Below are 27,986 nucleotides of genomic sequence, written 5' to 3'. Positions count from 1 at the left end.
GACCACTACCACTTCCTCTGTCACCACTTCTGCTGACGGTTGCTTATCCATGAAGGTGTCACTTGGCTGAGGGGTAAGGGTAAAATGTGTTGGAGGGTAATGAGGAGATAATTAGTGTAGAATGTCACTTATAGATCGGAATTTGTTTTTAGTACTTCCATTAAAGAGTTATTTTCCTCATTTTTAATGAACTTGTTTCCCTCCATGCCAAACACACCTAATGTGTTATCTTTTTCTCAATTCCTCTGTGGTGGAGAGTGTCATGTTTCCGTGTAAATATTGTAATTATAGAACTTTTTGCACTGTTTATTTATACGTCCAATACCTATCTGTTTTCTTCAAGATTTACTGGCTTTTATCACATCATTGTGTTAGAAATTAATATGTAGGATCAAGATTATATATATAAGCAGGGGCGAAGCCAAGAAATAGCTAGGAGGTTTGGACCCTCTTCGGTGGAAAATTATAATGTTTATATATGGTCAAAATTATTTTTAATGTATATATAGTAAATGTTGAACACTCTTTGGCTTCTTCGTGAATTTACTTCGTCATATTTTGATCCCCCTAGTGAAAATACTAGCTTCGCCACTGTATATAAGTGTATATATATATATGCGAAATTAACATTTCCAGAGAATGAATACTTAGCTTGTACCTTAGATTGTGTACAAGACACATTCATCATGCACCTTAACTTTGGTTAGGGTATCTTTATGCCATAGGATTTGCATAGGTTACAGAAATTATAATTCATGGTGTAATTTCCTATATAATGAATATACAAATAAAAGATTATTAATGAGGTACGTAATGTGAATGGAGATCATGGTAGTTTGTGAGTAGAATAGTGGAAATTATGCCACTGTCAGTGATGATTTGGTCCAAGCATTTTGATGAATTTTTTTGTTTTGGTTTATGATGTCAAGCAGTTCAACTCTTCTAAATTTGATCTTGCCCGTGCACATCCTTCCAGTATAAGTTTAAATTGGGTCTGTTGCATTTTGCACCCTTAATGTGTGCTTCCTTTTGCAACTTGCACCCTATATTTTTTTTTTTTTTTACTTGCACCCTAACCTCTTCAACTTCTTGCAAAATAATAAAACTACTCTTTTGTCAAAAAAAAAATCACGAGGGCAGAATTGGAAATACAAATTTAAAAACTAAAGAAATGACATCAAAATTAAAAAAACGTAACTTTCAAAAAAAAAAAAAAAAAAAAACCTCTTTCAACACCAGTACTTCCTTTCTTTTTCACCTAGAGAACATCGAAGAGCTCATGGAATGGACTTTAGCCTCTGCTCCAAGTCCGACGAATCTCAGCTAAAATCTTAGCCAAGATTTATTTCTAAATTTACACCAAGAATGAACAGATGAAGATGTAATCTGTTGGCCATTAGCAAGAACCAAGAAAATGATGAAGGTAGATGAAGATGTAATAAGATATTGGTCGGAAGTAACAAATGTAATTGCTCGTGCTTGTGAGATATTTATCTTTGCGTATTCTTTCTTTTTATCTTCAATTTCTGCTCTCGTCAGCTGTGTGTTGTGGTTTCTCCCCCCTTTTTTTTTGGGTATGTGAATCGAAGATGCAGTTCACCTTACTTCAACATGTTAATTAATTTGTGCTGGTTGAGACTTGAATCAGTTGATAGTACTTTGCTTCCCGATGAATGTCTGAGCACTACATCCTTTTCTTTTACCTTTGGAATTCTATAGGATCAAACTGAATTAGATTAAACTGTTTCCCCTTATTCGTATCCGTTAATGATTTACTGGTGTTGCAATTGTCTGCAATAAAATATGAACTGCTGCTTTATGATGTTTAAGCTTGGAGATGTTAACCTAATTTCACAATGTAAGGGTTGATGGCGGGAACGTTTCAGTTACTCTAGCCTCCTACATTAAAATAAATAAATTTAAGAAAATTATGATATATTATTTGTATTTCCAATTACTTCCCCGTGAGTTTTTAAGAAAAAGTGTAGTTTTATCATTTTGCAAGAAATTGAAAAGGTTAGGGTGCAAGTCATAAAAAAAAAATAGAATAGGATGCAAGTTGCAAAAGGAAGCACACATTAAGGATGCAAAATGCAACAGACTCGTTTAAATTTATATAAAAAGAATTATACAAGGTAAAATGTTAATTAAGGCTTAGTAACTTAGGACTTCTTGCATTATAATAAGAAAAAGATTTAGTAATCAAAATTTAGTCTAAATTGAATGACCACGATGCCCCTCTTCTTCTCTCGATCAGTTTTACGTGTTCTTATTAATAAATTGCTGCTTATTTTAGTTTTGAGTTTTCTCTCCTTAATCCGATGTGGTCCATATCTTGTCCGTAAACCCCTGTTGATGTGGCGCAAAAAAATAAGAGACCTTTTCTAGTTAAGAAAAGTAGAAAGAGGAACACCTTGAAAATTTTGGCCTTCACTTTACTAACCCAATCTTTTCGACATTAGTGGACCGTTCAATCTATGCTAGTTCTTATAATAAAAATGTATCTGCATTCGATTTTTACACCAACATATTAATTTATCATAATTAAATCATAAATTAAGATAAAAACGTATATTAATTAATGTATAATTTAGTATAAAGAATATATATAGAGACATGAACGTGTATTCATTAATTTGGTGAAAAAACCGAATCCTAATAGATTTTTACCTACCATTATTTTGGTCTAAGTACGCTATTTTATGAAGGAGCTTCCACCTAGTTATTATTTATAAAATTCTTGAATGTAGCTTTTGCATTAAAAATCATAAAACGGTCTTGACTCTTCATGGTGACTGTAGATGTATACCTTCTTTCCAGTAAGAATGGCAAAAGTACTAGTAAGTACTTAATTTTTTATCGTGCAATTTTTTCTTTTGACTTTTTCTCCTTGATCCGGTGATATTTATGTGGTTCATATGTTACAAACATAATAATGTAAGTGCATTTTTCCATATCAGGAAGCGCGGAAACCGCCATCAAATTTGCGTAAACCGCGTTGGAGTTGGGCTAAAAAGTAGAACATTTTTCCCTGCCACGTTGAATGTTTCAGAAAGAAAGGGACATTAATTGAATCATCCCATGTGCATAAGCACAATCATTATGTTTTGAGAAAATTAGACTTACTGGACCTTGTCTTCTGATTTAGGGGGAAGAAGGAAACAATTTTAGACAAATATCAATAAAAAGTGACAGTTTAGAAAACAACTATAAGGGCCTGTTTGGAATGCCACCCAGGTAATTGAAATTGGGTGTAATATAATTTATCCCGTTTATTTGACCAAATAATTACACAGTTAGGTGAGAATCAGATATAATTGAGAGGGTGTAATTACACTCTCCAATTCTCAAGGGGGGTTAAGAATTGAGTGTAATTACAAAACTACTTTTTTTTTTAATTTCTTTTGATTTTTAATTTATTTTTTATTTCTATTATTTTAATTTCTTTTGATTTTTAATTTATTTTTTATTTCTATTATTTTAATATCTTTTTTACTTTTACTTTTACTTTTTAATTATTTTTATTTTTTAAAATGTATTTTTCTTTTTATATTATTTATTATTCAATTTTTTCTTCTCATTCCCAACCTTTGCTTCTTGTGGTTCCATGTAATTGCTTGTATTTTTATTTTTTGAATTTTATTCATTTAACATAACCGTATTATTATTCTAATTTTTGTAACTACACCTCTTAATATTGGAAAGAAGGAGTCATTAACAAACTTAACATATAACGAGTGACGTTATTAAAGTAGAATTTCATTGTGAATAAGACTATAGACTTATGTTTTTCCTTTCTTTTGAATTATTTACTTAAGTTATGTTGGAACTTACTTATGTATTGAAATTTGACATAAGAGTATTATGTTAAACTTTTTCTTTTGAATTTTTAATTTAGGTTATATTTTCAATTTTAAGTTATTTACTTTCACATTGCATGTTGTTTATTTTTCACTCACATTTTATGAATTTTTTGCGTCAAACATTTGAATATTGTTATGGCATTATATTTATAAATATTATTTTTTTATCAAACATCCAATTCATGACGCTCTCACAAAAAAAGTCTTTCATGACGCTCTCACAAAAAAAGTCTTCTTTTAACTTTTATAATTAATTAAAATTAAATATTATTAATTTGAAATATATATATATATATATATCAATTATTTTTTACAATATTAGTTATAGATACATGATTATTAATTAATATATTTTCAAGAAACAATGTGGTACTAAATAACTAATTTAATATCATTTATAATGGCAATTATTTTTTAAATATTAACTTTAAATTTTTTACAATGAAGTTTTATTTTTAAATTAAGCTAGCTGTGTAATTACACTTGTAATAACAAGACGCTTGTAATTACTGCTTGTAATTACGTTATGACAAACAAACAGGTCGTTGTAATTATACTAACGCGTGTAGTTACAAGCCTCTTTAATTACTACCCTAGTAATTACACCAATTCCATTTACCAGGTGGATTTCCCAAACAAGCCCTAAATGTGTTATGTTTTATAATTGCCTTTGTTAAGCGTCGAGTTCTTGCAAACCATCACTAAAATCGATCCATTTCATCTCAATTGGACTCCAAGAAACACAAACTACTCGTACCATCCAATTGGGGGGTTTCCTTCAGGTAATTTTGATACACAACTAATGATCATAAGCAGCTGAATTGATTCAAGAAATAACTACAATTTGAGAGCAACCAATCAAGATTATACAAGTACAATACTTAAGGGGGGAAATTAAAAAAATAAAGAAAAAAAAACAGAAAATTAACTTGACAGAGCAACACTTTAATCATAAATCATGGATTTCATAACTGAATCCATAGGCTTACCTGTAGCAAGGGTCTTCTGAGAAAGATCGAGATACTCAAGTTTTCAGTTCTCTTCACAGTCTCTTTGGTTCATCAATTTTCTTATTGTTTACAGATTTGTAACTTTTGCATTATGAGTATTGCGTCATTTGTTTCTCCCAAATAAGGTCAACCTCTTATAAGTTTCTGAGAGGTTCTAATTATGAATTCCTTCATATATTTTTCCACCAAAGGACAAGGCGGTGATAATAATGGAAGCAATAAAGACTAGAAAATCTGGACTTTTTGATTTATAGCTAATCATTTTCCAGCAGAGGTTGTGAAATAGTGACAAAATGCAAGTGTACAAAGGACTTGATATATAGTCACGAATGTGGTAATATTTTTACCGAGAATGATGCACAAGGCAGAACTGAAGACCCTTCGTTGATTTGCGAAGAACTTTGCATGCTAGTTTCCACAGAGAGACAGTTGTGTGTGTGGCATTTTTCATTAATGAGAATGCAAAGTAAAAAGTTACACAATCAATACGAGAGGATGAATGTGTAACTTTTTACTTTGCATTCTCATTAATGAAAAATGCCACAATCCCCTACAGATGCAAAGTCAAAAGAATAGGAATAATTTCTAGGCAAAAGGAAGGAACAAAGAAAAAGGAAATAACTTACAGAAGAATACATGGTGAAACATCATAAAGTTTCATTAGTTTACACATTAAATGTTTGGAGTTATGGACATGGAAAAATTGAGAGTTGTGATTGTTAATTGTTATTAAAGGTAGAAGTTGAAAAAAAAGGGGTAAAAATCGAATTCTATTTTCTTACAACTACACTCTTATTTATTTATGAATTTGCCCTTGTGTTTCTTAAGAAATACTAGTGATATAAATGTTAGGGTAGATGATTCATTTTGTGATGATCTTAAAATGCGTAACATATATGATATGCTTATGGTGATATGCAATTTCACTATATTGTTTAACGTGAATTTGTTGCATAATAGATCATGTGGAGTTTAACTACAAGTTATGGAATGATGTGAAATATTTAAGTTGGAAGGATCATATCTATACTTGATCGGTGTTCTATAATGTTTTGACCGTGTGAATAAATGGTATTTACATTTAACTCTTATCTTAAGGTTGGTGAACCTTTATGATAATTTTAATATTTCTTGTGAAGTATGTTTGATAACTGAAAATGTGAATTTGTCTAGATGTTGTCTCTTCCAAAAGAAAAGGCCTGAATATATATATATATGTATAGACAAGAACAATCATCCCATCAGATGGCTAGCTTAAAATGCTCCAACGTATGACAATCAATGAGATTAAATAATAATGAGAAAATAAAGAGGCTGATGTCTATTTATTACAAATCATATTCTCAACATTATGTAACTGTCATTCAAGGCTATTCATCAATGGGCAGTGACCATTTGAGTTAAGAATTCAAAGGCTATTAATGGCTAGTTAAATGTGGTTTGTTACAAATGCTAATAAAGGGTCTATTATAATAATGGCTATTAACCAGTAAAAGGATAAAGAATGTGTTAGTAAACAATGAGCTTGTAGTTAATACATCTGACACCTGTGTTTATTCCAGGATGGTAGGATAATATATTATGATTATATGTCTGTATGTGAATGACATGTTAATATTTGGCCCTAAGTGTGAATGTTGTAAATGAAACAAAGAACTTTTTATCTTCTCAATTTGAAACGAAAGACTTAGGAGAAGCGGATGTGATTTTAGGGATTAAAAAGGAACTGTTAATGACTTCTCGTTATGTCAGTCTCGCTATATTGAGAAAATATAGGAAAAAGTTGATTGTTTTGATGTAGTTCCTGTGAGGATTCCCTATCATTCTAGCATATATCACTTGAAAAAGAATAAAGCTTCTAATGTTTCTCATGAATTATACTCGGCTTGATATAATTTATGATGTTAGCAGATTGAGCAGGTATATTCATAACCCTATTTGAATGCTCTTCATCATTTGTTAAAGTACTTGAGACGTACTATTGATCGGCGTTTGCATTTTAATAAATTCTTGTTGTTTTAGAATGTTGTTGTGATGCAAGCTAGGTAACTGACAATGATGAGGCTAAGAAGCCGAGTAGCTGAGAAACCTATTGGCAGATGTATCATTGTGAGGGAACAAGCTATATCAGACTCTTTACATTGTTACTCACAGGCGGCAATTGGGATTGCAAAGAACAGTGTGTACAATGGAAAAAAAAGGAGACACATATTCGCATCAACCATGGTGTCGTTAAACAGTTGTTGAAACATGGTGTTATTTTCTTGGAATATGTAAGGTCCAAAAGAATTTTGACGGATCCTTTAACCAAGAGTTTGGTAAGGAAAATAATTCTTAAAAAACGTCGAGGGGGATATGGCTAAAGCCCATGGATTGAGGTAATATGGTGGATACCCGCTTGTGGTCAAACGAAGACATATATGCCGTCAATATGCACTACATATCCTATCCCTATGGCGTGTGGTAGTGTTTTGTAAGGTTGAGTTTTACTCTTAATCCATAACCTGTTGTGGGGGTGCGTTTGAGATGCACTTGATGGATTTACTTGAGTTTTACTCTTAATGTTTCCATAACCCATTGTGGTGGTGCTTTGAGAAGCACCGAATGGATTCACCGCTTGATATGAGAAAGGTTGAGCTTATTTTTGCTCTTAATGGTTCTATAGCCTCGTGGCAGTCTATGTTGAAGATAGACTTGATGGAATCACCTAATTGAGTGTAAAGGTTTGGGCGCCTTTTATGAAAAACTTGGGTTGTTTTTCTAGAGCATTCATGAGACTCAAGGCTTAGTGCATGGCCATAAAAGCACTAAGTTGTATCGCGGAGTTTGCACGAAATTAAGGATATGGTATGTGTTATGGGGGTCTCAACTTATGTCCATTTAGTTCAAGAGTACTTCACTTTGTGGATATTTGTTGTTGCCTCATTTCACTACGTGTCAATTCAAATAGAAAGATATTGATACTTAAGTACATGTTCCTTCCTTTTGCCTAGGAATTATTCCTATTCTTTTGACTTTGCATCTGTAGGGGATTGTGGCATTTTTCATTAATGAGAATGCAAAGTAAAGAGTTACACATTCATCCTCTCGTATTGATTGTGCAAATAAATGCAAAGTAAAAGTTCACATTCATTCAAATGACGGTTTGTTAAAATGTAACTTCGTTGATGAAAAGGTTTTAGCTTTTCAGAAGATGTGAAGTTACTTGTCTTTATGATAATTTTGTCATTAAAGCAAGTATAACGTCATTAACCCCATTTGACTTCTTACGGATGAAAACGTAGATGATGCGCCTATTTAAGGAACACCATTTGTGAACTACATACACACCAATTCTCTCATTATCTCAAATACTCTGTCCTTCCTTGGCTTCCTTTCTTTGTGAATTTCTGAGCAATTATCTTATGCAATTCCAAACTTCCAACCACTAGTGCAAGTGTTTGGGAGTGTTGTGGAACCTTGGGGAGTGACTGGCTGTGAACGATATGCACCGGAGTCGGGCCGAAAATCGCTTTCAAGGCAGTGTCTTGCCACGACACAGCGATTCAAACTGATAAGTTGATTCTATCCTTTTGTTCAATTTTCTGGTTGATATTGTTAATATTTCCAACAGTGTGTAACTATATCAAGATATTTGTACACTTGCACTTCTCGCTACTCAGCTTCTACCGGAAATGAATTGGCTAGATCTATGAAAAGCCTAGACTTATCCTCAGGAAAATATATGAAAGGAATCCATAGATAGAACCACTCAGAAACTAATAAGAGGGTTGATCTTATTTGCAAGAAACGAATGATGCAATATTCATTATGTAAAAGTGTTACAAAATCTGTAAACAAGAAGAAATGATGGATATTATACAGAGAGAGATCGAAAGATACCTCAAGTTTTGAATGATCTTCACATTCTCTCTGTTTCATTCTCCTTAGTTTCTTGTGGAACTAAAGAGAGGTGGTTGTATTATGAAGAGGTGGTTATATAGATAATGTTCTTGTTTGGATGGTTGTTACCTACACTATTGTATCATAAAAATAATGTTTGTTTTGATTGTTACTTAAATTTTATTGTATCGTATCGTTAAAACCCATCATTATGTAATGACGAAAAGTCTCATTTGTGTAAAGATCAATTTGGTGTAATCACGTTATTACCTTCTTCTTTTTTATCTCATTTTATCTTTACTTATTATCTAATAATATTATTTTATCTTTTACCCAGTAATTTCATAGTTGCTCTACTTCATATGCTACTTTTCTTATAAATTTATGCTTCAAACTAGTAAAGACGAAAACAATACAATTTATTTAAATATTGTATTCATCAAAATAATGAGTAGGGGGACGTCGCTATCTAGTCCTAGCCTAAGGAAGAAAATTGGATATTTGGACTTTCACACCTTCCGTAATCATAGGAAACATCCATACAGCGAATTTGAACTTAAAACTTTTAAGGGCTGAGAAATCGTCCAGTACAATCAATCACAATTGATTCATGCCATGTGTCCAAGTAATATTTAGTGTTCATTATAAACCGTAGAATAAGTAGAAGGCAATAAAACAAATGTCAGGAATAGAAGTTCTTTTTAATTATATTATTTTTTGTCAGGAATAGAAGTTGAATAAAAGGTTAAACAATTAAAATTTGTGATTATATTTTGAGTTTATGGTGAATTAACATAACAAATACTCTATTTGTAGTTTAAAAATGTTCCGAATGGCAAGTAGTATTTTTATTTTTATAGATAATTAGAAATACCTTATAGTGCTTCTTGTTTTTTATTCATTTCGCGAATAAATTAGAGCATTGAAAAATTCAATAAAATGGACCTAAGTACTATGAACTATTAGTATACGTTTTTCATATACCTTTTTCAAGATTGATTTATATGTTATTGAAGTCTATGCAAAATATTATAAATTAAGTATTATTTATTTGTCTTGACAAGTTATAGTATTTCAACACGTTTGATCAGTTCTCATACAATTTATTTACTAGTAAAAAATAGGTACTTAAAGCCTCAAAACTACCATAACAGAGTTTTAAATTAAGCAAACAAAATGTTGAGCTCTCTAACTAGAAATTAGAGCTCATTGCTCAAATGGTCCGTCAATTATTGTAAATTAGATACTAAAGTAATCTTCTGCTTTTTCTTTAACAAAAAAGTCACTTTTCTATACTAATTAGATGGCGTATGTCCGTGCGCACTTTGGATTATAATGTATCTATGTGTATGTAGTTGTATTTGGGTAGTGATAATATAAGTATATTTTATATTGCTAATAAACATATATAAGTTTGCACTGTTTTTATGCATATGGATATATACTATGTTCAAAACACGATTAATATAACATTGTAGTTTGTGCTCCGTATCCAAAACTTTATTATATTAGTGTTTGCTACGAATAGAAAGTTTGCAAAAATTTATTAATACTTTTTAAAAGAGAAAACTTGTTTAAAAGGAAACTATTTTCCTCTTTTTGAGACAAAACAATATCAATATTTAAGTATCAGTTGATACTTTGAATTTTAATTCGATTAATTTAAAGGTGTAAAATATTCTATTGTTAATGTATGTAAATTGGACCTAAACAATACTTATTATTTTTTATCAAATTTTGATTTGGATAATTCTAATTCAAATTATTAAATTAATTTTACATGTTTAAAACGAAACAAAGTAGAAATTTGATTTTCTATTTAAACGAAAAACTACTATTTTTAAATTTTTGGTGAATATTCTTGGTTTAGCTCATTTTACTTGTCATGTTGTCTTTTGCACGGTTTTTTAAGGAAACGTCAATTAGAATTATAATTTGACTAATTTACCTTATTTATTATTTGATCTCCATTTTAATATTATTTTTTCTTTTATGACATTAATCTCTTTTCACATTTATTAGAGTAAGAATAAAAATGAAAAAGTAATTAAATTCTATCTAATTTTAAAATATAAATATTTTAAGTATATTTATTTTAGTAAACATAACAAATAAATGACATGACAAAATATCAAATACAACAGTTAAATATCTAGATTAGATCTCAGGCTAATATAAGAAAAGAAAGGAAATTGTATGGTTTGGCTATTTAACCTTTTGAAGAAAAGCAATAATATGGGGTCTACGTTTTTTGCTGTGCAATAATTTCATTTGCTGCCACTAATGGGTTGATACGCATGTAGCAATGAATCCATCATTATTGAATGGGGATACTTTGAGAATTACATGAATATTATTTGATTTTTAATATGGAGTGCCCCCCCCCCCCCCCCCCCTTTTTTTTTTTTGACATTGCTTGTTTTTTAATATGAGATCCACTTTTTTTTTTTTTTTTTTTTTATATGGCTTTATTTTTTTTTATTATGGGTCCACCTTCTTTTTTAAAAAAAAAAAAAAAAATGAGTTTGGAGGTGGGGGGTCTACTTTTTTTCCTTTTTTTTTTTTTTAGACGAAATCACTTTGGATTATATAGTGTATTTATGTGTATGTAGTTGTGTACAATTGTAAAGATTTATGTATTGGGTAGTGATAACATATATATTTTATATTGCTAATACATATACATAAATTTACACTGTCGATGCATATATATAGATGAACATTAATACATATACACAAATGTTATTTGTTTATTAAGTGAAATTGTGTGAGCATGATAAAATAGTGAAAAGTAAAAAGAGTGTAAAAGTGATACGTGGCCAAAAACATAATTAATACATACCACTTGAAATGACATCATCTGTCGTGATGCAATTTTTATGAGCACCGGATATAGTCGGGCTCTAATGCGGATACCGAACACCAGATGAAAAACCAAAAAATATTCTAACAATATGAAATGATAAATCTAAAATTTACCGATTATAGCTACAATAATAGAAGTTATATCATATAATATGTAATCTCATACATTAATTTGACTTTCCTATAAGATAATATTATGTTAGAAAAAATACCTAAGATGGTACCAAATAGAAGAACAATTAACAAGACACAAGATGCAACAATTAATTGAAATAGGGAGTAAATTTAGGAAGTGAAAAACCTATTGAATGCACACTATGGACGGCATATCCATCGCTATGTCTGTGCAATAATCTTGAGGCCATATTTCAAACATACAGCAAATCACTCAGAAATTAATGTGCACTAAAATAGAACTTTAAGATAACTTTTGAAAATCTCAGTTTGCTTTGTAGGAATTGGAGTGAATTAAGACAATATTGTTTGAGAAGATAGCTGACAATAACTTACTCTCTCCCAAAAACGGGATAAAAAGTTTAAGCATGTGAACTTAAATACATAACGAGAAATTCCGATTTGAAGGATCCGAAATATAAACACAAGGAATGAAAATGCCTTGCTTCAAACTTGCAACAAAAACAATTCGAATTGCAATGACTGGGAATTCAGATACAAGAACATAACATTACAGGCATTGACCTGAAATAAGACAGGTTAATATAAGGTTCATGAGCTGCCTACCTAGAAATTGCCGTACCCAACTACATTAATTCTAATTTTCAGAATATTCAAAATAACCCACTTTGTATATAAATTCTACACTGGGTGATGATAGAGGGAATTGCTTCATTTCCTCCATCATTTCCAATCCCTGCTTATTGAATTCTGGAATAGTGATAACGCATATTATCTCGAGTGCAGTTGCAGATGACAATACATACTTCAAAAGTTCCATTTCAAGTTCAGAAAACAGCATCAGTTTTAGATCCACCCTTTTGCTGCTTCAGTGCACTATGTAGCATTCCTTGGGAGTGCATGAAATATATAACACGTTCCGAAGGATCCTGTGAGGCATAACACTTTGAGAAAGTAAAAAAGGAGAAGTTAAGATTAATTGTCTGAAGAAAAAGCAGCAGTAATTCAGCCTGTTTAAGATCAGAAGATGAAAACCGTACTGTTAGTTGGAGCCTTTCTAAATTTGGGCAGTTGCTGATCAAGTAAAGCGCATATGCAGTCCACTCTAAGTTGATGTTTGAAAGCTTGATGTTACGCAGTGTTACATGAGGCTCTAGTACTGCAAAGGACTAAAACAAAGTGCGAAAAAATTAGCTCAAATTACAGAGCAAATCCATTAATGCATCTGACAGATTTCTCAATGATGGTCACTACCTCCAAAATGTTTGAAGACTGGCCCGCTATAATTTCCTCGAGCAAAGGGGTATTTTTTTTTAAGCAAATGGATTTTATTTTTCCGGTAGATTCAAAGGATTTGAGACGAGGGGCATCAACAACGAAGCAATCAAATGGACTGCACCAAGTCAACGTTACACATTCAAGTAATGGGCTACTTGAAAGGGGGGTCTGAAATGATGTTGGATTGAATTTCACAAACTGAAAGTTAAGGGTAACAAGCCTACTAAAAGCTGTGAAGTTGGCAGGAGAGGAGAATTTATGCCTATAAAGCTCCAGGCGCCTTAGATCCTGAAATTTGAATAGTTGAGAAGTGAGACGAAATTCCGTGAAGAAACGAATTCTAAGTGAGAATTCTTGGACATTTTTCTTTGACAGAAACAGAATCCAGTTATTAATATCAGGAAAAAGCTCAGAGTTAGAGATTAGGAGGCTAAAATTACGTAGTGGTCCTTCATGGATTAATAGAACTTGGTAAATAACTGTTTTCAGGAGAAGTCCTTTGTCAACATTATCATCAAACACTAGTTTAGAACGTACTGCCCATTTGTACCAGTACCTCCATTCTCGTGACAAAACACTTGTCCTTACAGCATAATGAAAGGCAGACATCCTAAAATCTTCTCAAGAACATCACAAGGCAAACTGCTAATTCTATCTGCAGCAGGCCTTTTCCCACTCCTCATATTAATGGACATAACGATTCAGTAACTCTGCAAATTGAATATCAGATGGTCAGACATAAGCACGCAAGAAAAAATATATATATCTCCTTTAAGCTCTTGAAGATTGCCTACTTGCCCATTAATAGGAATAGGTTATCTCCCCTGGATGATTAAAATTAAGGTTATACAGGTAATTATATAAACTGGGATACAATTAGTGCATTGAGCAACTCAATTCCAAAAAAGAATATATTTTTCCTTTCTAAACAGGTCAAACAAAACACATAAGGGAAATTAAAAAGGGAATGAAGAATCTCGAATAAACAATGTTATTGCTACAAAGATTGATCAATCTCGAACATTACCTGCAGCAAGGGAAGCATTTAACAGTATAGTTCCAAGAAAGTAAAAGGAGAGCAAGTGATGTTGATCTGATGGAAAATAAGCACATTGTACAATCATTAGAGAGTAGTTGAGCTTGTAAACCTAAACCCTAGAGCAAGAAGACGAACAAACTTAATTCTTGTGGTTGTTTTCTGAATAGCATAAAGGAAACAATGATCAAAAAAATACATCTAGAAACCAAATGTCTAGTTGTTTTCTGATTTTTTTTCACTGTTTCCTGATTGACTTTGTTATACATCATATAACCAAATATTACCAATTTAATTTTTTTTTCAATGACATGCGAACCCGCAACCGCTATCCTTCGGGTGCGCACAGGGTAAACCCAGCTCCTATGAAATAGCTCGCAAACTACATAGGAGAGATAACCCGCACTAGGCAAGCCCCGTGCGATGATAACAATTTTAATTCTTTTGTAGCATGTCCCAAGTTTCTTTTGAATTTGTACTAATATCCACCCTATTTCATACATGACATAGGTTCGAATCTTACCTATTTAAGTCGACTAGAGGAATGGATCCATTATCCACAAAGAACCTTGCGGCCCTCGCTATTTCTCTGTTTCAAAAAGAATGGGGAGCTCCTTCTTGTAATATTGCTACGCAATTTCCCTAAAAAGTACTGTAGCACCTAAGGGTGTAGCCTGGTAGTCAATGAATTAGGTTGAGAATAGTGCAGAGGGAGGAAGGGCCAAGGGATTCATCTGAACCCCTTTGGCGGAAAATTCTACTGTTTATATATGGTAAAAATTATTTTTGATGTATATATAGTAGACATTGAACCCCCTTTGGCTTCTCCGTGTGTTTACTTTTTCATATTTTGAAACTTAGTGAAAATCTTGGCTCCCCCACTGGTTGAGAATCAATACGTAATCAGCGGAGGCAAAACATTAGGCGATTTTCTCTCTTCTATCCAAGCCTTCATGGACAGAATTAACTACATGTGTTGGTGAGATGTAGCTTGTGCAATTAGTTGAGGTTGCATGCAAGGGACATCATGGTAATCCAAGAAAAAGAAATCCCAAAAGAAAACATAATGGAAAGGGTTCATGATAACCTGATTATTCAACAAAGAACTCCAATTTGAGAGCAAGTAATGAAAGATTATACAAGTACTGGTAACAAAGAAAAAACAGTACAAAAAGAGCAACACTATATAATAAAATAAGGGATATCTAAATTAAGTGCAGTCTGCAGAGGCTTACATGAAGCAGAGTCCACTGAGAGAGATGGAAAGCTGCCTCAACTTTTCACTCTCTTTGCTTCAGTTTCCTCTCGAGGCAATAAGGTGTGTAGCCATTTTTAAATGGTTATACGTACGCGTGTTGCACGTGTATCCCATATAAATATAATACATAACATATTTAAAAATTATATAGATATTATTAATAATATATTTGAGTTAAAAATTTTGAATCGAGGGTCTATCGGAAACAGCCTCTCTACCTCTCAAGGTAGAAGTGAGGTTTGTGTACACTTTACCCTCCTCATATCCCACTTGTGGATTACACTGTGTATGTTGTTGTTGAGTAAAAATTAAATTAAAGAAAAAAGTAAAAGATCTTGAATATTAATTTAGCTAACTCAATAATAGAAGAAATCAACAAAAAACTGAAAGGAAAACCTGTTCCGCAAGAGTAGAACAATGTGTTGACTGTATGTATGACCTTTATCCATTTTAATGTATGTTGTTGTTGTTGTTCAGTTAATTTGGAAGGTTTATTTTAATGTTACAAGCCTTCACAATTATAGGAAGATGGAACTGTATTTCTGACATGAGTAACATCACGATTATGACAACATGAAATGATAATCTAAAATTTACTGGTTACTATATCATATGCTAATATGTAATCTGAGACATTTATTTGACTTTCTGTAAGATACTCTCTCTGTTTCAATTTATTTTTCTGCTTTTAACGACACATGCTTTTTAAGATGATAAATAAGACTTTTGAGAACATACCAAAATGTCCTTGAATCTTGTAGTCTTAAATATGTCATGTGAAAAGTTAAAACTAAAGAGTTGCCAAAAAGAAAGAAATATTCTTTCTTAAACGGACTAAAAAGGAAATTAAGACAAATAAATTGAAAGGGGAAGTAATATCATGTTGGAAGAATCACCTAAGATGGTATCAAATAGAAGAATAATTAATAACACACATGACGCAACACCTAATTGAAAAAAGGAGAAAATTTAGGAAGTGAAAAACCAATTGAAATGTACGTTATGGAAGGCATATCCGTCGCTATGTTGGTAAAATAGTCTCTTGAGGTCATATTTCAAAATTACAACGAATCACACAAAAATCTTCTAATGTGCACACAAATAAATCTTTCGGAGCACTTTTAAGTATCTCAGTTGCTTTGTAGAAATTGAAGCCATGAAGAAAATAATGAATAATTCCCCTGCTGTCTAATCAATTTTAACTTCTTAGGAAGCAACAGTGTGTGTGAAGATGGCAGGCAATATCTTACTCCCTCTTAAAAAAGGAATAAAAATTTTAAGCATGTGAATTGAAATACTTAAAGTGTGATCTCCTATTAAAGGATCCCAAATATAAACACATAGAAATGAAAATACCTTGATTCAAACGAGCAACAAAAACAATTTGAGTTGCAATGATATGATTGCGAATTCAGATACAAGAATATACAGTACTTACATTGGCCTGAAATAAGACAGGTTAATAGAAAATTTATATATGAGCTGCCTATCTAGAAATTGCAGTACCCAACTAGTACAATTCTAATTTCTTAAATATAAATGATCCACTTCTTTACATATGAATTCTACATTGAGTGACGGTGGAGGGAATTGCTTTATCTCCTCCATCATTTTCATTCCCCTCTGACTAAATTCTGCACAAGTCACAATGCTTATAATCTCGAGTACAGTTGCAGATGACAATACATACTTCACAAATTCCATTTCAAGTTCAGAAAACAGCGAGAGTTTTATATCCACCCTTTTGAGTTGCTTCAGTGTACTATTTGGCATTCCTTGGGATCGCAACTGATGTATAAAACGCTCCACAACATTCTTAGAGGCATCACACTTGAGAAACTACAAAAGATGCCAGGTTTATGATTAATTATTAGAAGAAGAGCAGCAGCAACTCAACCTATTTAAAATCAGAAGATGAAAAATGAGACTACCGTAAATCGGAGCCTTTCTAAATTGGGGCAGTTGCTGATCAAATGAAGCGCATACGCAGCCCACTTAACCATATTGAAGAGAAACCTGAAATTCAATTGCTTGATGTAGTGCAGTGTTACCTGAGGCTCAAAGGACTAAACAAAGTGCGACACAATTAGCTAAAATTACAGGGCAAATACAGTAATGCATCTGACTTATTTCTCAATAATGATCATTACCTCTGACATGAAGCAATAAAGAGAAGTCTGTCCCATTATAATTTCCTCAAGCAGAGGGGTATTTTTGAAGCAATAAGATTTTGCTGCTCCCCAAAATTCAAAGGATTTGAGACTAGGGGCATCAACAGTGAAGCAATCAAATGGAGTGCACATAATCAACGTTACACGTTCAAGTAATGGGCTACTTGAAAGGATGGTCTGAAATGATGCAGGGTCAAAGGTGACGAACCAAAAGTCAAGGGTAACAAGCCTACTAAAAGCTCTAAATTTGCGAGGAGGGTCGAATGTACATGTATAAAGCTTCAGGTGACTTAGATCCTGAAATTTGAATAGGTGAGGAGGGAGACAAAAGTCCGTCTTGTCAGGAAATCCAAGTGAGAATTCTTGGACATTTTTCTTCGACAGAAACAGAATCAAGTTATCAATATTAGGACAAAACTCAAGGTTAGGGACCCTAAGGCTAAATTTCCGTAGTTGTACTTGATGGATTAACAAAATTTGGTAAATAAATGTTTTCAGGAGGAGTCCTTTATCAACGTTATCATCAAACACTAATTCGGAACGTGCTACCCACTTTTACCTCCATTTTCTTGACAAAACACTTGTCCTAATTACAGCATCATCCAAAGGCAAACATCCCAAAATCTTCTCGAGAACTTCACAAGGCAAACTGCTAATTCTATCTGCAGCAGATCTTTTCCCACAACCCATATTAATGGACATAATGATTCAATAACTCGGCAAATAGTGTATCAGATGGTCAGACATGAGCATGCAACAAAAACACACATATATCTCCTTTAACGGGAAATCAACAAATTTTGATAGCTTGCTACACGCATAGACAGCTAAATTTCACTTTTGCAATCAAATCTCAGTACAAGTAAAAAACCCCTCTTACCTATATTAGTTTTTCAATTTTGATGCTAAATCCTACAAATAACATTCTCAAAATCCACCTGAACACACTTCACCATAAACTACATTAACAAGTGCCTTTACCTTTATTGTTTCATGATTCTAGCTGTAAAAATATCTCTATATAAGTAGTGAAAATTCACAACTTATCAAACAACTTTCTTATATTCTGTTCAAGAAAAACCAGAAGTCAATGTCACACATGTTCCCTACACAAATATTATTAATACTAAATAATTTCAATTTGTCACAGGAGGAGTAAACTTTATATATATATATATATATCCATTCTAGGCAATCTCGAAATAAAGTGAGTAAAGCCGCAAATCAAAGAAGAGACTAGACTTGGGGCAAGGAGGTTCATGATTAGCATAAACATATACACATATGAGATAATGGGGACTTTAGTACCAGTGAGAGAAACCGATTGGAACTTTGGTTTTTCACTTGTCAAACTCCATCATAAATCATAATAGAGCGTCTAGTAGCAAGGGGTCGTTTAGTTCGTGGACAAAATTATCTTGGGATTAAATAATTCCTGGACTATTTAGTACTAGTTCTTTGTTTGGTTCACTGGTTTAAAGATGGGATATACTTATATACACTCCGAAACATGTGTTTGGTTGGAAGTTGGATAAAGCTGGATAAAAATTTATGTTTCCAATTTTAACCATGATATTTTAATGGCTTAGATGTAAGTGAATCATATATTGAAATGCAACGTTCACTAATATCTATACCCAAGCAGGGAATTAAACTACCATTTAAGTCACACTGTATTCTTAAGCATTTTTTATTCAAATTTTTACTCCACACATGAACCAATGCAGGAATAATGCAAAAGAAGAGCAAAAATTATGCAGAAAAATGCAAAGAAAGAAGGAGGGGGGGGGGGGGGGGGGGGGGGCAGGAATTGAAGCAAAAACTGCAGAAAATGCAAAAGGCATAATACATAAATAGGCCCTCAAACTTGGCCTCATTTTTTAAGTATGTCCTCCAACTTTGGATGTGCACGAGTAGGCACCTTAACTTGTAAAAAATTGAACACATAAACATAAATGCTGACGTGGCATTGACGTGGCACATAATTTTCGGGGTGTCTAGATGGTCATTTTATAAGTTAAAGTGTTCAAGAGACAAGCTGAGGTGCCTACTTGTGCACACCCAAAGTTGAAGGGTGAAATAGTTGGTTTTTTGTCATGTGATAGAAAAATTCATGTGACAATTTTAGTTGGATGATTTCTATTACTTGGAGCCAAAGAATGATTTACTTGGAGCCAAAGAATGCATTGCTTGGAGCCAAAGATGTGGAGGAGAATTGAAATGCCATGTAGCACACTTGGAGCCCAAGTCATTTTATGCCTACAAAATGAGAGGTAATTCTTCTTTGTTCATCATCCCAAAATTCATACAATCCTTTATAGTGAGTAGAGAGTTAAGAGAGCAATTCTCTTAAGTGTAATTGGAAAATCTCCCCTTTATTTGTTAATTATAAAAAGGCAACTGTTCTCTGGTGGACGTAGGATCATTTTGATCTGAACCATGTTAAATCTTGTGTTCTTTCTTTTACGTTTCCGCTAACAATTGGTATCAGAGCGTTAGGAATCTCTGAAGATCCCAGGAGGAAGAACAAGCAAAGATAAGTTCCATGAAGTTTTAAATCGATAGATTCAGTGGACGCAACAACTTCAATATCTGGAAGATCCAGATGATGGCGTTACTACGGAGGGAACGCTCAATCCATGCTATTGACGGAAGTATCCCAATGGTACATCGGCTTCCGACAAGGAGAAGATTGAAGGAGATGCATTGTGTATAATCCAACTATCCTTTACACCAAACGTACTTTGTGAAGTGAGTACAAGTACCGAAGAGACGGCCAAGCAGTTATGGGACAAGCTACAAGGGCTTTACCAGGACCGATCAGTGACAACAAGGATGTTGTTACAACGGCATCTTCACACATTTAAGATGGGTCAGGTACTTCGTTACAAGATCATTTAGACGCGTTCAATAAACTTGTCATGGACTTACAGATTACAGGAATTAAAAAGGACTAGGAGACGCTTGCATGTGCTTTGATATTTTCATTGCAGGATATCGTATCGAGAATTCAATGATGTATAGCAAGGAGCCTATCAACCTTGAGCAAGTGCGGCAAGCACTTAACTCTAGTGATGTGAGGAGGCATTTTGAAGGAGAAAGAGATGATCAGGCAAGTGGTCTCTTTGTGAGAGACCGGACTAGCCAACAGGGAAGAAGCAAATCAAAGCACAGATTAAAGTCTCGTATGGACAAGAAGAATGCAGATTGTTAGGGCTGCGGCAAGAAGGGGCACTTCGAACGAGATTGCCCAACATTAAAGTCCAAGGAAAAGGCTAGTGCATCCACAGTTGAACAGGTACATGATTCTGATAATGATTATGTGCTTACAACATCAAATAATAATGGAAGTTATAGAAATAAATCGGTGTTAGACTCAGCTTGTACTCTACATATGACATTCCGAAAACACTGGTTTAGCAGATATAAGAAAAGTGGAGAAACCGTAGTAATGGGCAATAATACAACTTGTGCAATAGTTGGCATTGGCTCAGTTCGGGTTCGCTGCCATGATGGAGCCGTGAGGACTATTAGACAAGTCTGTCATGTTCTTAATCTGAAGAAGAATTTGATCTCCCTGGGTACTATGGATGAACAAGGCTACAAGCACATGAGCGAAGGAGGAACTATGAAGGTGACTAAAGGTTCTTTAGTCATGTTGAAAGACAAGCTGGAGGATGGCCTTTACACATTGGCAGGAAGCACCATTGTTGGCTCTGAAAATGCATCTATAGTGCAGTTATCTAATGATGACAAGGCAAGATTATGACACATGAGATTGGGTCATATGAGCGCACGTGGACTGGAGATGTTGAGCAACCGTAACCTTTTGAAAGGTGAGAAGATCAGCACACTTGAATTTTGTGAGCACTGCATTCTAGGGAAGTAGAAGAAGGTCAGCTTTAGCACTGGCAAGCACAAGAACGGAGGGGTGCTAGACTACATCCATTCAGATTTATAGCGTCGCTCTAAACTTTCATCGAAGGGCTGAAAGAGGTGTCTTCTTACTTTTATTGATAATTTCTCACGAAAGGTTTGGGTGCATTTTTTGAAGGCAAAAAGTGATGCTTTTGAAGCATTTAAAGAGTGGAAGATTTTGGTTGAAAATCAAATGGAGCGAAAAATCAAGTATCTTCGCACAGATAATGGCTTGGAGTTTTGCAGCGAAGAGTTTAATGATTTCTGCAAGGTTCATGGGATCTCAAGACATAAGACTGTTAAGCACACTCCACAGCAGAATGAAGTTGTCGGGAGAATGAACAGAAGTCTTCTTGAAAAGGTTCGTTGTATGCTCTTACAAGCCAAAATGTCCAAAGTATTTTGGGTACGATTAGAAGCGATTCCTGCCTTCTTGCTCATATTGCCAATCGATCTCCAGCATCGGCGATTGACTTTAAGACTCCGAATGAGGTATGGTCATGTGAACCCTCTAACTATTCATACTTACGAGTATTTAGGTGTCCAACTTATTATCATGTTAATGAAGGAAAGCTTGAACCAACAGCTAAGAAGGCCATATTCATAGGGTATGTGGATGGAGTAAAAGGATACAAATTTGGTGTTTGTCTTTACTCAAATTTATAGTTAGTAGAGATGCCACCTTTGATGAATCTTCCATGCTTGATCCCCATAAAGTTTCTATGGAGTTTTCAGGAAACGAGAACAACGAGCAGGTGGAGCTTCCGGTGGAGCATACCAAGGAAAAGGATCAAGAGACTCGGGTTAAAGATGAGTCAAAAGATGTAGATCGTAAAGAACTTACTGTCAATGAACCATACACAAATGCGAAGGGAAGGGAGAAGAGGCAGATACGAAGACCGGAACGCCTTATAGATCAAGCAAGCCGTTGAATATGCGTTCGTAGGCTGAGGAAGAAGAGATTAAGGATGCGGAGCCCTCTCGTATGCTGTGAAGCAACTTCTTGCAAGATCTTTCAATGGCGGTTAGCTATGACGGAAGAGATGGAGTCTCTTTACAAGAATCGAACATGGGTCTTAGTGAAAAGGCAAAAAGGGAAGAGGGCAGGTTGGATGCAAATGGGTCTACGAGAAAGAAGAGGAATTCCGAGTGGAAGATGCCAGGTTCAAAGCGAGGTTGGTTGCAAAGGGTTTTAGTCAGAAGGAGGGAATTGACTACAATGAGATTTTCTCTCCGGTCGTGAAGCATAGATCAATTCGCATGCTACTAGCATTGGTTGCACAATTTGACTTGGAGCTTCAACGACTTGATGTCAAAACTGCTTGCTTTCTTACATAGTGATCTAAAAGAGACAATCTATATGGATCAGCCTGAAGGTTTCCTAGGCGAGGGGAAAAGAAGATCATGTATGCCAACCGCGGCAAGAAGCCTTTGTATAGTTTGAAGCAATCCCTGAACAGTGGTACAAAAGGTTTGATGCATTCATGACTGCAGCAACTGAATTCTCGAGGAGTGCATTTGATAGTTGTGTGTATCACAAGAAGATGTCTGGTAACTCGATAATTTATTCTTGTTGTATGTTGATGATATGCTTATTGCTGCTAACAACATTATAGAAATAAATGCTTTAAAGAAACTGTTAAGTAAGGAATTTGACATGAAGGATTTAGGAGCTGCAAAGAAAATTCTTGGTATAGAGATTTCAAGAGAAGACGGTGTTGTACATCTTTCTCAAAAGAGGTACATTGAAAGGGTTCTCGAGAGATTCAATATGCATACGTGCAAGCCTGTAAATACATCGTTAGCTCCTCATTTTAAACTTTCAGAGTTACAGATGCCTCGGTCTGAAGATGAGGTGGAGCATATGTCAAAGGTTCCTTATGCCAGCGCAGTTGGTAGCATTATATATGCCATGGTATGCACACGTCCAGATATTGCTCAATCTATAAGTGTGGTAAGCAGATACATGTCCAACCCAGGAAAGAGGCATTGGGAAGCTGTCAAGTGGATATTGAGATATCTCAAGGGAGCTTCTGATGTTGGTCTAACCTTTCAAAAAGGTGGTGGAGGTATTTTAATTCTCGGTTATGTGAATTCTGACTATGAAGGGGATCTGGACAGAAGGAGGTTCACAACCGGATATATCTTTACTCTTGTTGGCAGTGCCGTTAGTTGAAAATCAACTTTGCAGTAGATTGTTGCTTTGTCTACGACAAAAGCAGAATACATGGTAGCAGCGGAGGGGGTGAAAGAAGCTATCTGGTTGAAAGGTTTGGTGGCAGAATTGAGTTTGGTTCAGCAGGAATCAACCCTTAGATGTGATAGTCGAGTGCTATTCATCGATTAAAAATCAGAGATTTCATGAGCGCACTAAACACACTGATGTCAGATTTCATTTTATTCGAGATGTTGTTGAAGAGGGAACTATCAAGGTCGTGATGGTTATCACAGACGATAACGCTGCAAACATGTTGACTAAGATAAGCCCGCTCGCTAAGTTGCACATTGCAAGGACTTAACAGGAGTACGCATCAACTGAAGCAACTCCGAGAGAACAGTTGTTAGGTGGAGGTGGTCTGTTCAACAATGGTTTGATTCTTCTTGTTTCTTACAATGGGGTTGCCCAGTAAGCTTAGAAGCTTTGGCCGGAGTTGTTCATACGCATGCTGGTGACGCAAACCAAGGTGGAGATTAAAATAGTTGGTTTTTGTTCATGTGATAGAAAAATCCATGTGACAATTTTAGTTGGATGATTTCTGTTACTTGGAGCCAAAGTATGATTTACTTGGAGCCAAAGAATGCAATTCTTGGAGCCAAAGATACATTGCTTGGATCCAAAGATGTGGAGGAGAATTGAAATGCCATGTAGCACACTTGAAGCCCAAGTCATTTTATGCCTATAAAATAAGAGGCAATTCTTCTTTGTTGATCATCCCAAAATTCATACAATCCTTTATAGTGAGTAAAGAGTTGAGAGAGCAATTCTCTTAAGTGTAATTGGAAAATCTCCCCTTTCTTTTTTAATAATAAAAAGGCAACTGTTCTCTGGTGGATGTAGGATCATTTTGATCTGAACCACGTTAAATCTTGTGTTCTTTCTTTTACGTTTCCGCTAACAAAGGGCATACTTAAAAAATGAGACCAAGTTTGAGGGTCTATTTATGTGTTATGCCAATGCAAAAACATTGAAGGTGAGATTCAATTGAACTCATAACTTTCGACGCCGAGCATAAATTTATTAAAATTGCAATAAATAGTAGACATGAACCCATGATGTTTAAAATACAATGGGTTCAACTAAGAATTTAAATCCTGAATCCACCTCTACCACATCCTGACATGGGTGTGGTGAGGCTACATAACAGCATAGTCATGTATAAACACAATAGTCAATTCTAGTAGAACAATGATACTAAAAGAAAGTAAAAAATCATCAATATCCCGCTAAAACTCTATTAGCAACATAAAAATAACTGAGCTTCAAAAAGCCAAAACCCCAACAATATTCATGACAGAATGTGGCCCTTCCTCCTCATTGGCCAAATAATTAGGATTTGAAAGTCGCTAAATCATGTTATGTTCTGTAGTGGTTGTGATACCAGATAAAGGGGGGAAAGTAGCCGAAACAAAAAGAGAAACTTACGATCATAGTAACTTATTTCTTGGAATATCAATGGCTGAGTGCTCTAGTGGAGAGGTCCATGTCTTAGTAGGAGTTTGGACATGCGATTTTATCTCATGAGATGAAGTTATGAGATGAAATCAGCGTTCGGACATGCGATTTCATCTTTGATTTCATCTAGTGAGGATGATTTGGGATTTGCAATCATGATTTCAAAAAAAAAAATATAAATATAAAATTTGACTCATACATTTATATTTTGTAAAAAAAGACCCATAAATTGGTAGAAATTATTTACCAACCATTTGTATTAAATATTAATCTACAAGTTGGTAAAATATATTTACCAATCATGTTTACCATGTAAGAGGATTATATTAAAGAGTAGTTATATTACTATTCATGTTAAATTTGGTAAGATTGTATAAGAATTGGAAAAATTTTGATAGTTTTCACAACTTGTGGGGTTTTTCATGTTTATAAAAAAAAACTATGAACTTAAGAAATCTAAATTATATGTCCAAACATGATTTCATCTCGTGATTTCATCTCATGAGATGAAATCATGTCCAAACGGCTCCTTAAAGGAACCAAGCAACAACCGTACTATCAATCAAATGCGTTTAGGGTTAAGAGCCTGTGTTGGCTTAGCCATATCGAGGCCAAAACCATTTGTTTTTAAAAGAAAAAGCACTATTTTGGATATTTGAGCTGTTTGGTCAATTAGTAAAATTGTTTTTGGTTTACTCAATTACTTTTTTAGAATGGTAAAAAAAAAGAAAAGATTACTATACTGCGTGATTTTTTGAATATGCCTATATCTATCGCCTTTCCTTCATTGATTTGATTCCTTCAATAGATACCGAAATTCATACTATAAATAAAAAAAATCTAGTAATTCAAACTATAAGACATAAGAATAATTTAGATTGATCAGAAAAAATAGATATAGCAAATAGAAGCAGTTTTTCTTCCATTGGGAAGAAGCTGAAAATTCCAGCTTCTTGAAAAAAGCAGAAGCAAAAAATTATTATTTTTTTCAAGACAAAAATATACCCTCCCATAAATATCTATTTACCAAGTGTATCCCTCAACAATCCATGAATTTCTAATTAATAATTCTTTGTTGAATTTAATTTGTGGAAGGATTTTAAATTTATTTTGGTTTATTTTTTAGTATATTTAAATCATCGTGTTGATATTATATCAATATTTAGTATTTGCTTTTTATTTATCTATGTATTATTAATTGAAAATTTTGATACGTACCGTTATTTTAATTAGATAAAAGTAAAAACTTAATTGAAGTCTTCCATAATATATATTTAAAATAATTTCTCTCTATAAAGCAATCTTGATATTAAACGTTCATCGGTATTTGTCCTTTTTCCTAATTTGACACTCAAAAGTACTTTATTAAGAAGATTAGTCAAACACAATCTGCTTGTTAAAAGTACTTTTTAAATGAATTAGCCAAACACAAATTACTTCTCACTAAAAGTACTTTTTTAAAAAGCACTTTTAGAAAAGCACTTCTCAAAATAAGCAACTTTTAGCCGCTAGGCCAAACAAGCTCCAAGATGATCATCTAAAAATATTATATGAGGATACCAAAAAAAGTAGCTTTTGGCCAAAAGCACTTCTAAGAAAAAAGACTTTTTAAAAGTTTGGCCAAACATTAATCAATGTTGATAAGCTCTTTTTAAATTAATTGGTCAAGCACAAGCTAAAAGCACTTTTTAGAAAAGCAATTTTCAAAATAAGTTGATTTTAAAAGATTGGTCAAGCAGGCAGTGGCGGAGCCAGGATTTTCATCCAGGGGGTTCAAAAATTCTAAAAGGTAAATACACGAAGAAGTCAGGGGGTTCGACATCTATTATATATACATAACAAAATAATTTTAACTTTGAAAATACTGTTTGTAATTTTTCGCGAGGGGTTCGGATGAACCCCACGGAGCCACATGTGGTTCATACGCAAGCGGCTATTAATTCTGGAATTAATTATCCCATCTAATCCAGGGTTGTGGTATAATTTCCATTTCATAATAATGAAAATTGACTAAACAAATGTTCAACTTTATAACTAAGTATAATGATAATGTATTATCCAGTTAGTTACTTTTTTTATTACAAAAAAAATAGCCGTTTTGAAGTAGTGTTCGATCAATTACGTATTATTCAATATTCGATTGATTGGTCTGAGGTTATCGACAAAAAAGATTTGTCTAAGTCACTTCGTCTCTTTTTGTCTAAGCCACTTCGTTTCTTTTTGTCCAAGTCACTTCTTATTTTTAGTGCTGATTGTCCTTCATATGGACTGGTCTTTAATTTTTGTCTCTCAAATCGCTGATCTTTAATTTTTGCCACTTCTCATTTTAATGAAAATTTGTAGGCCAGAGAATCCTTATTCGCTGGGCAATTTGCACTATTGCCTTACTCGGGGGTGGTCTTTAATTTTTTTCCCTCAAATTGCTGCTCTTTAATTTTTTCCCTTCACCTAAAATACCGCAAGGTTTGGGTTAGAACCCCGGATTAGTCAAAAAAAAAATCGCAAGGCAGAGTTTTATTGTAAAATTAGGCCTATTCGGGAAAAAGATTAGGCTTAAGGCCTAACTTTGGAGAATTCCAGCAGAATAAAAAAATAAAAAAATAAAAAACACTCTCTTTCGCTTCAGTTTTCTCTCGAGGAATACCGCAATACTAGGATATCGATTGAAATTTATTTATACACCCTCCGTTCACTTTTACTCGTCCACTTTTGATTTTGCGTGCCCCTTAAGATTTAATAAATGAAGTATGTATTTTACTAGAATACCCATATTAATTAGTGTATAGTCATATTGAACTTGGAGAATAATTTGAAAATGAGTAATTAATGTGAAGGGTAAAACAAGAAAAAAAGTTTGTCTTTCCTTAATATTCTAAAGTAGACAAGTAAAAATGAAA

The 27,986-nt window shown here is 33.7% G+C and overlaps 2 protein-coding genes across 2 annotated transcripts; both read right to left on the bottom strand.

Annotated features, from left to right (window-relative positions):
* Nucleotides 1-12,582: 12,582 nt before the first annotated feature.
* Nucleotides 12,583-13,642, bottom strand: LOC132043940 (F-box/FBD/LRR-repeat protein At1g13570-like). Its single transcript, XM_059434400.1, has 2 exons — nt 13,010-13,642; nt 12,583-12,924 (listed from the first exon to the last, which is right to left on the bottom strand). Exons 1-2 carry the CDS (start codon nt 13,640-13,642, stop codon nt 12,583-12,585), a joined length of 975 nt encoding a protein of 324 aa, XP_059290383.1.
* A 388-nt stretch (nt 13,643-14,030) lies between these two features.
* On the bottom strand, nt 14,031-18,188 carry LOC132043939 (uncharacterized). The gene is made up of 5 exons (XM_059434399.1): nt 18,093-18,188; nt 17,478-17,873; nt 17,259-17,393; nt 16,897-17,166; nt 14,031-14,060 (listed from the first exon to the last, which is right to left on the bottom strand). The coding sequence occupies exons 1-5, from the start codon at nt 18,186-18,188 to the stop codon at nt 14,031-14,033; spliced, it is 927 nt and encodes a 308-aa protein (XP_059290382.1).
* Nucleotides 18,189-27,986: the final 9,798 nt, after the last annotated feature.

This window comes from Lycium ferocissimum, unplaced genomic scaffold (genome assembly GCF_029784015.1).
Source record: "Lycium ferocissimum isolate CSIRO_LF1 unplaced genomic scaffold, AGI_CSIRO_Lferr_CH_V1 ctg3077, whole genome shotgun sequence".
NCBI classification, from domain to species: Eukaryota; Viridiplantae; Streptophyta; class Magnoliopsida; order Solanales; family Solanaceae; genus Lycium; species Lycium ferocissimum.
The sequence above is the reverse complement of the archived record's forward strand: the minus strand, read 5'-3'. Positions and strand labels throughout refer to the sequence as shown.

Bases quoted from the DNA above. Each gene is read 5' to 3' on its own strand.
- LOC132043940 (XM_059434400.1), bottom strand. From the start codon at position 13,642: ATGTCTGCCTTTCATTATGCTGTAAGGACAAGTGTTTTGTCACGAGAA. The intron at 12,925-13,009 runs GTAGTGACCATC...ACTTTGTTTTAG, and splicing joins AGTCTTCAAACATTTTGGAG to TCCTTTGCAGTACTAGAGCC.
- LOC132043939 (XM_059434399.1), bottom strand. From the start codon at position 18,188: ATGGGTTGTGGGAAAAGATCTGCTGCAGATAGAATTAGCAGTTTGCCT. The intron at 17,874-18,092 runs GTAATTAGGACA...TTTCTGTCGAAG, and splicing joins GTTTGCCTTTGGATGATGCT to AAAAATGTCCAAGAATTCTC. The intron at 14,061-16,896 runs GTAGAATTCATA...CCCTTGCTGCAG, and splicing joins TCCCTCCACCGTCACTCAAT to GTAATGTTCGAGATTGATCA.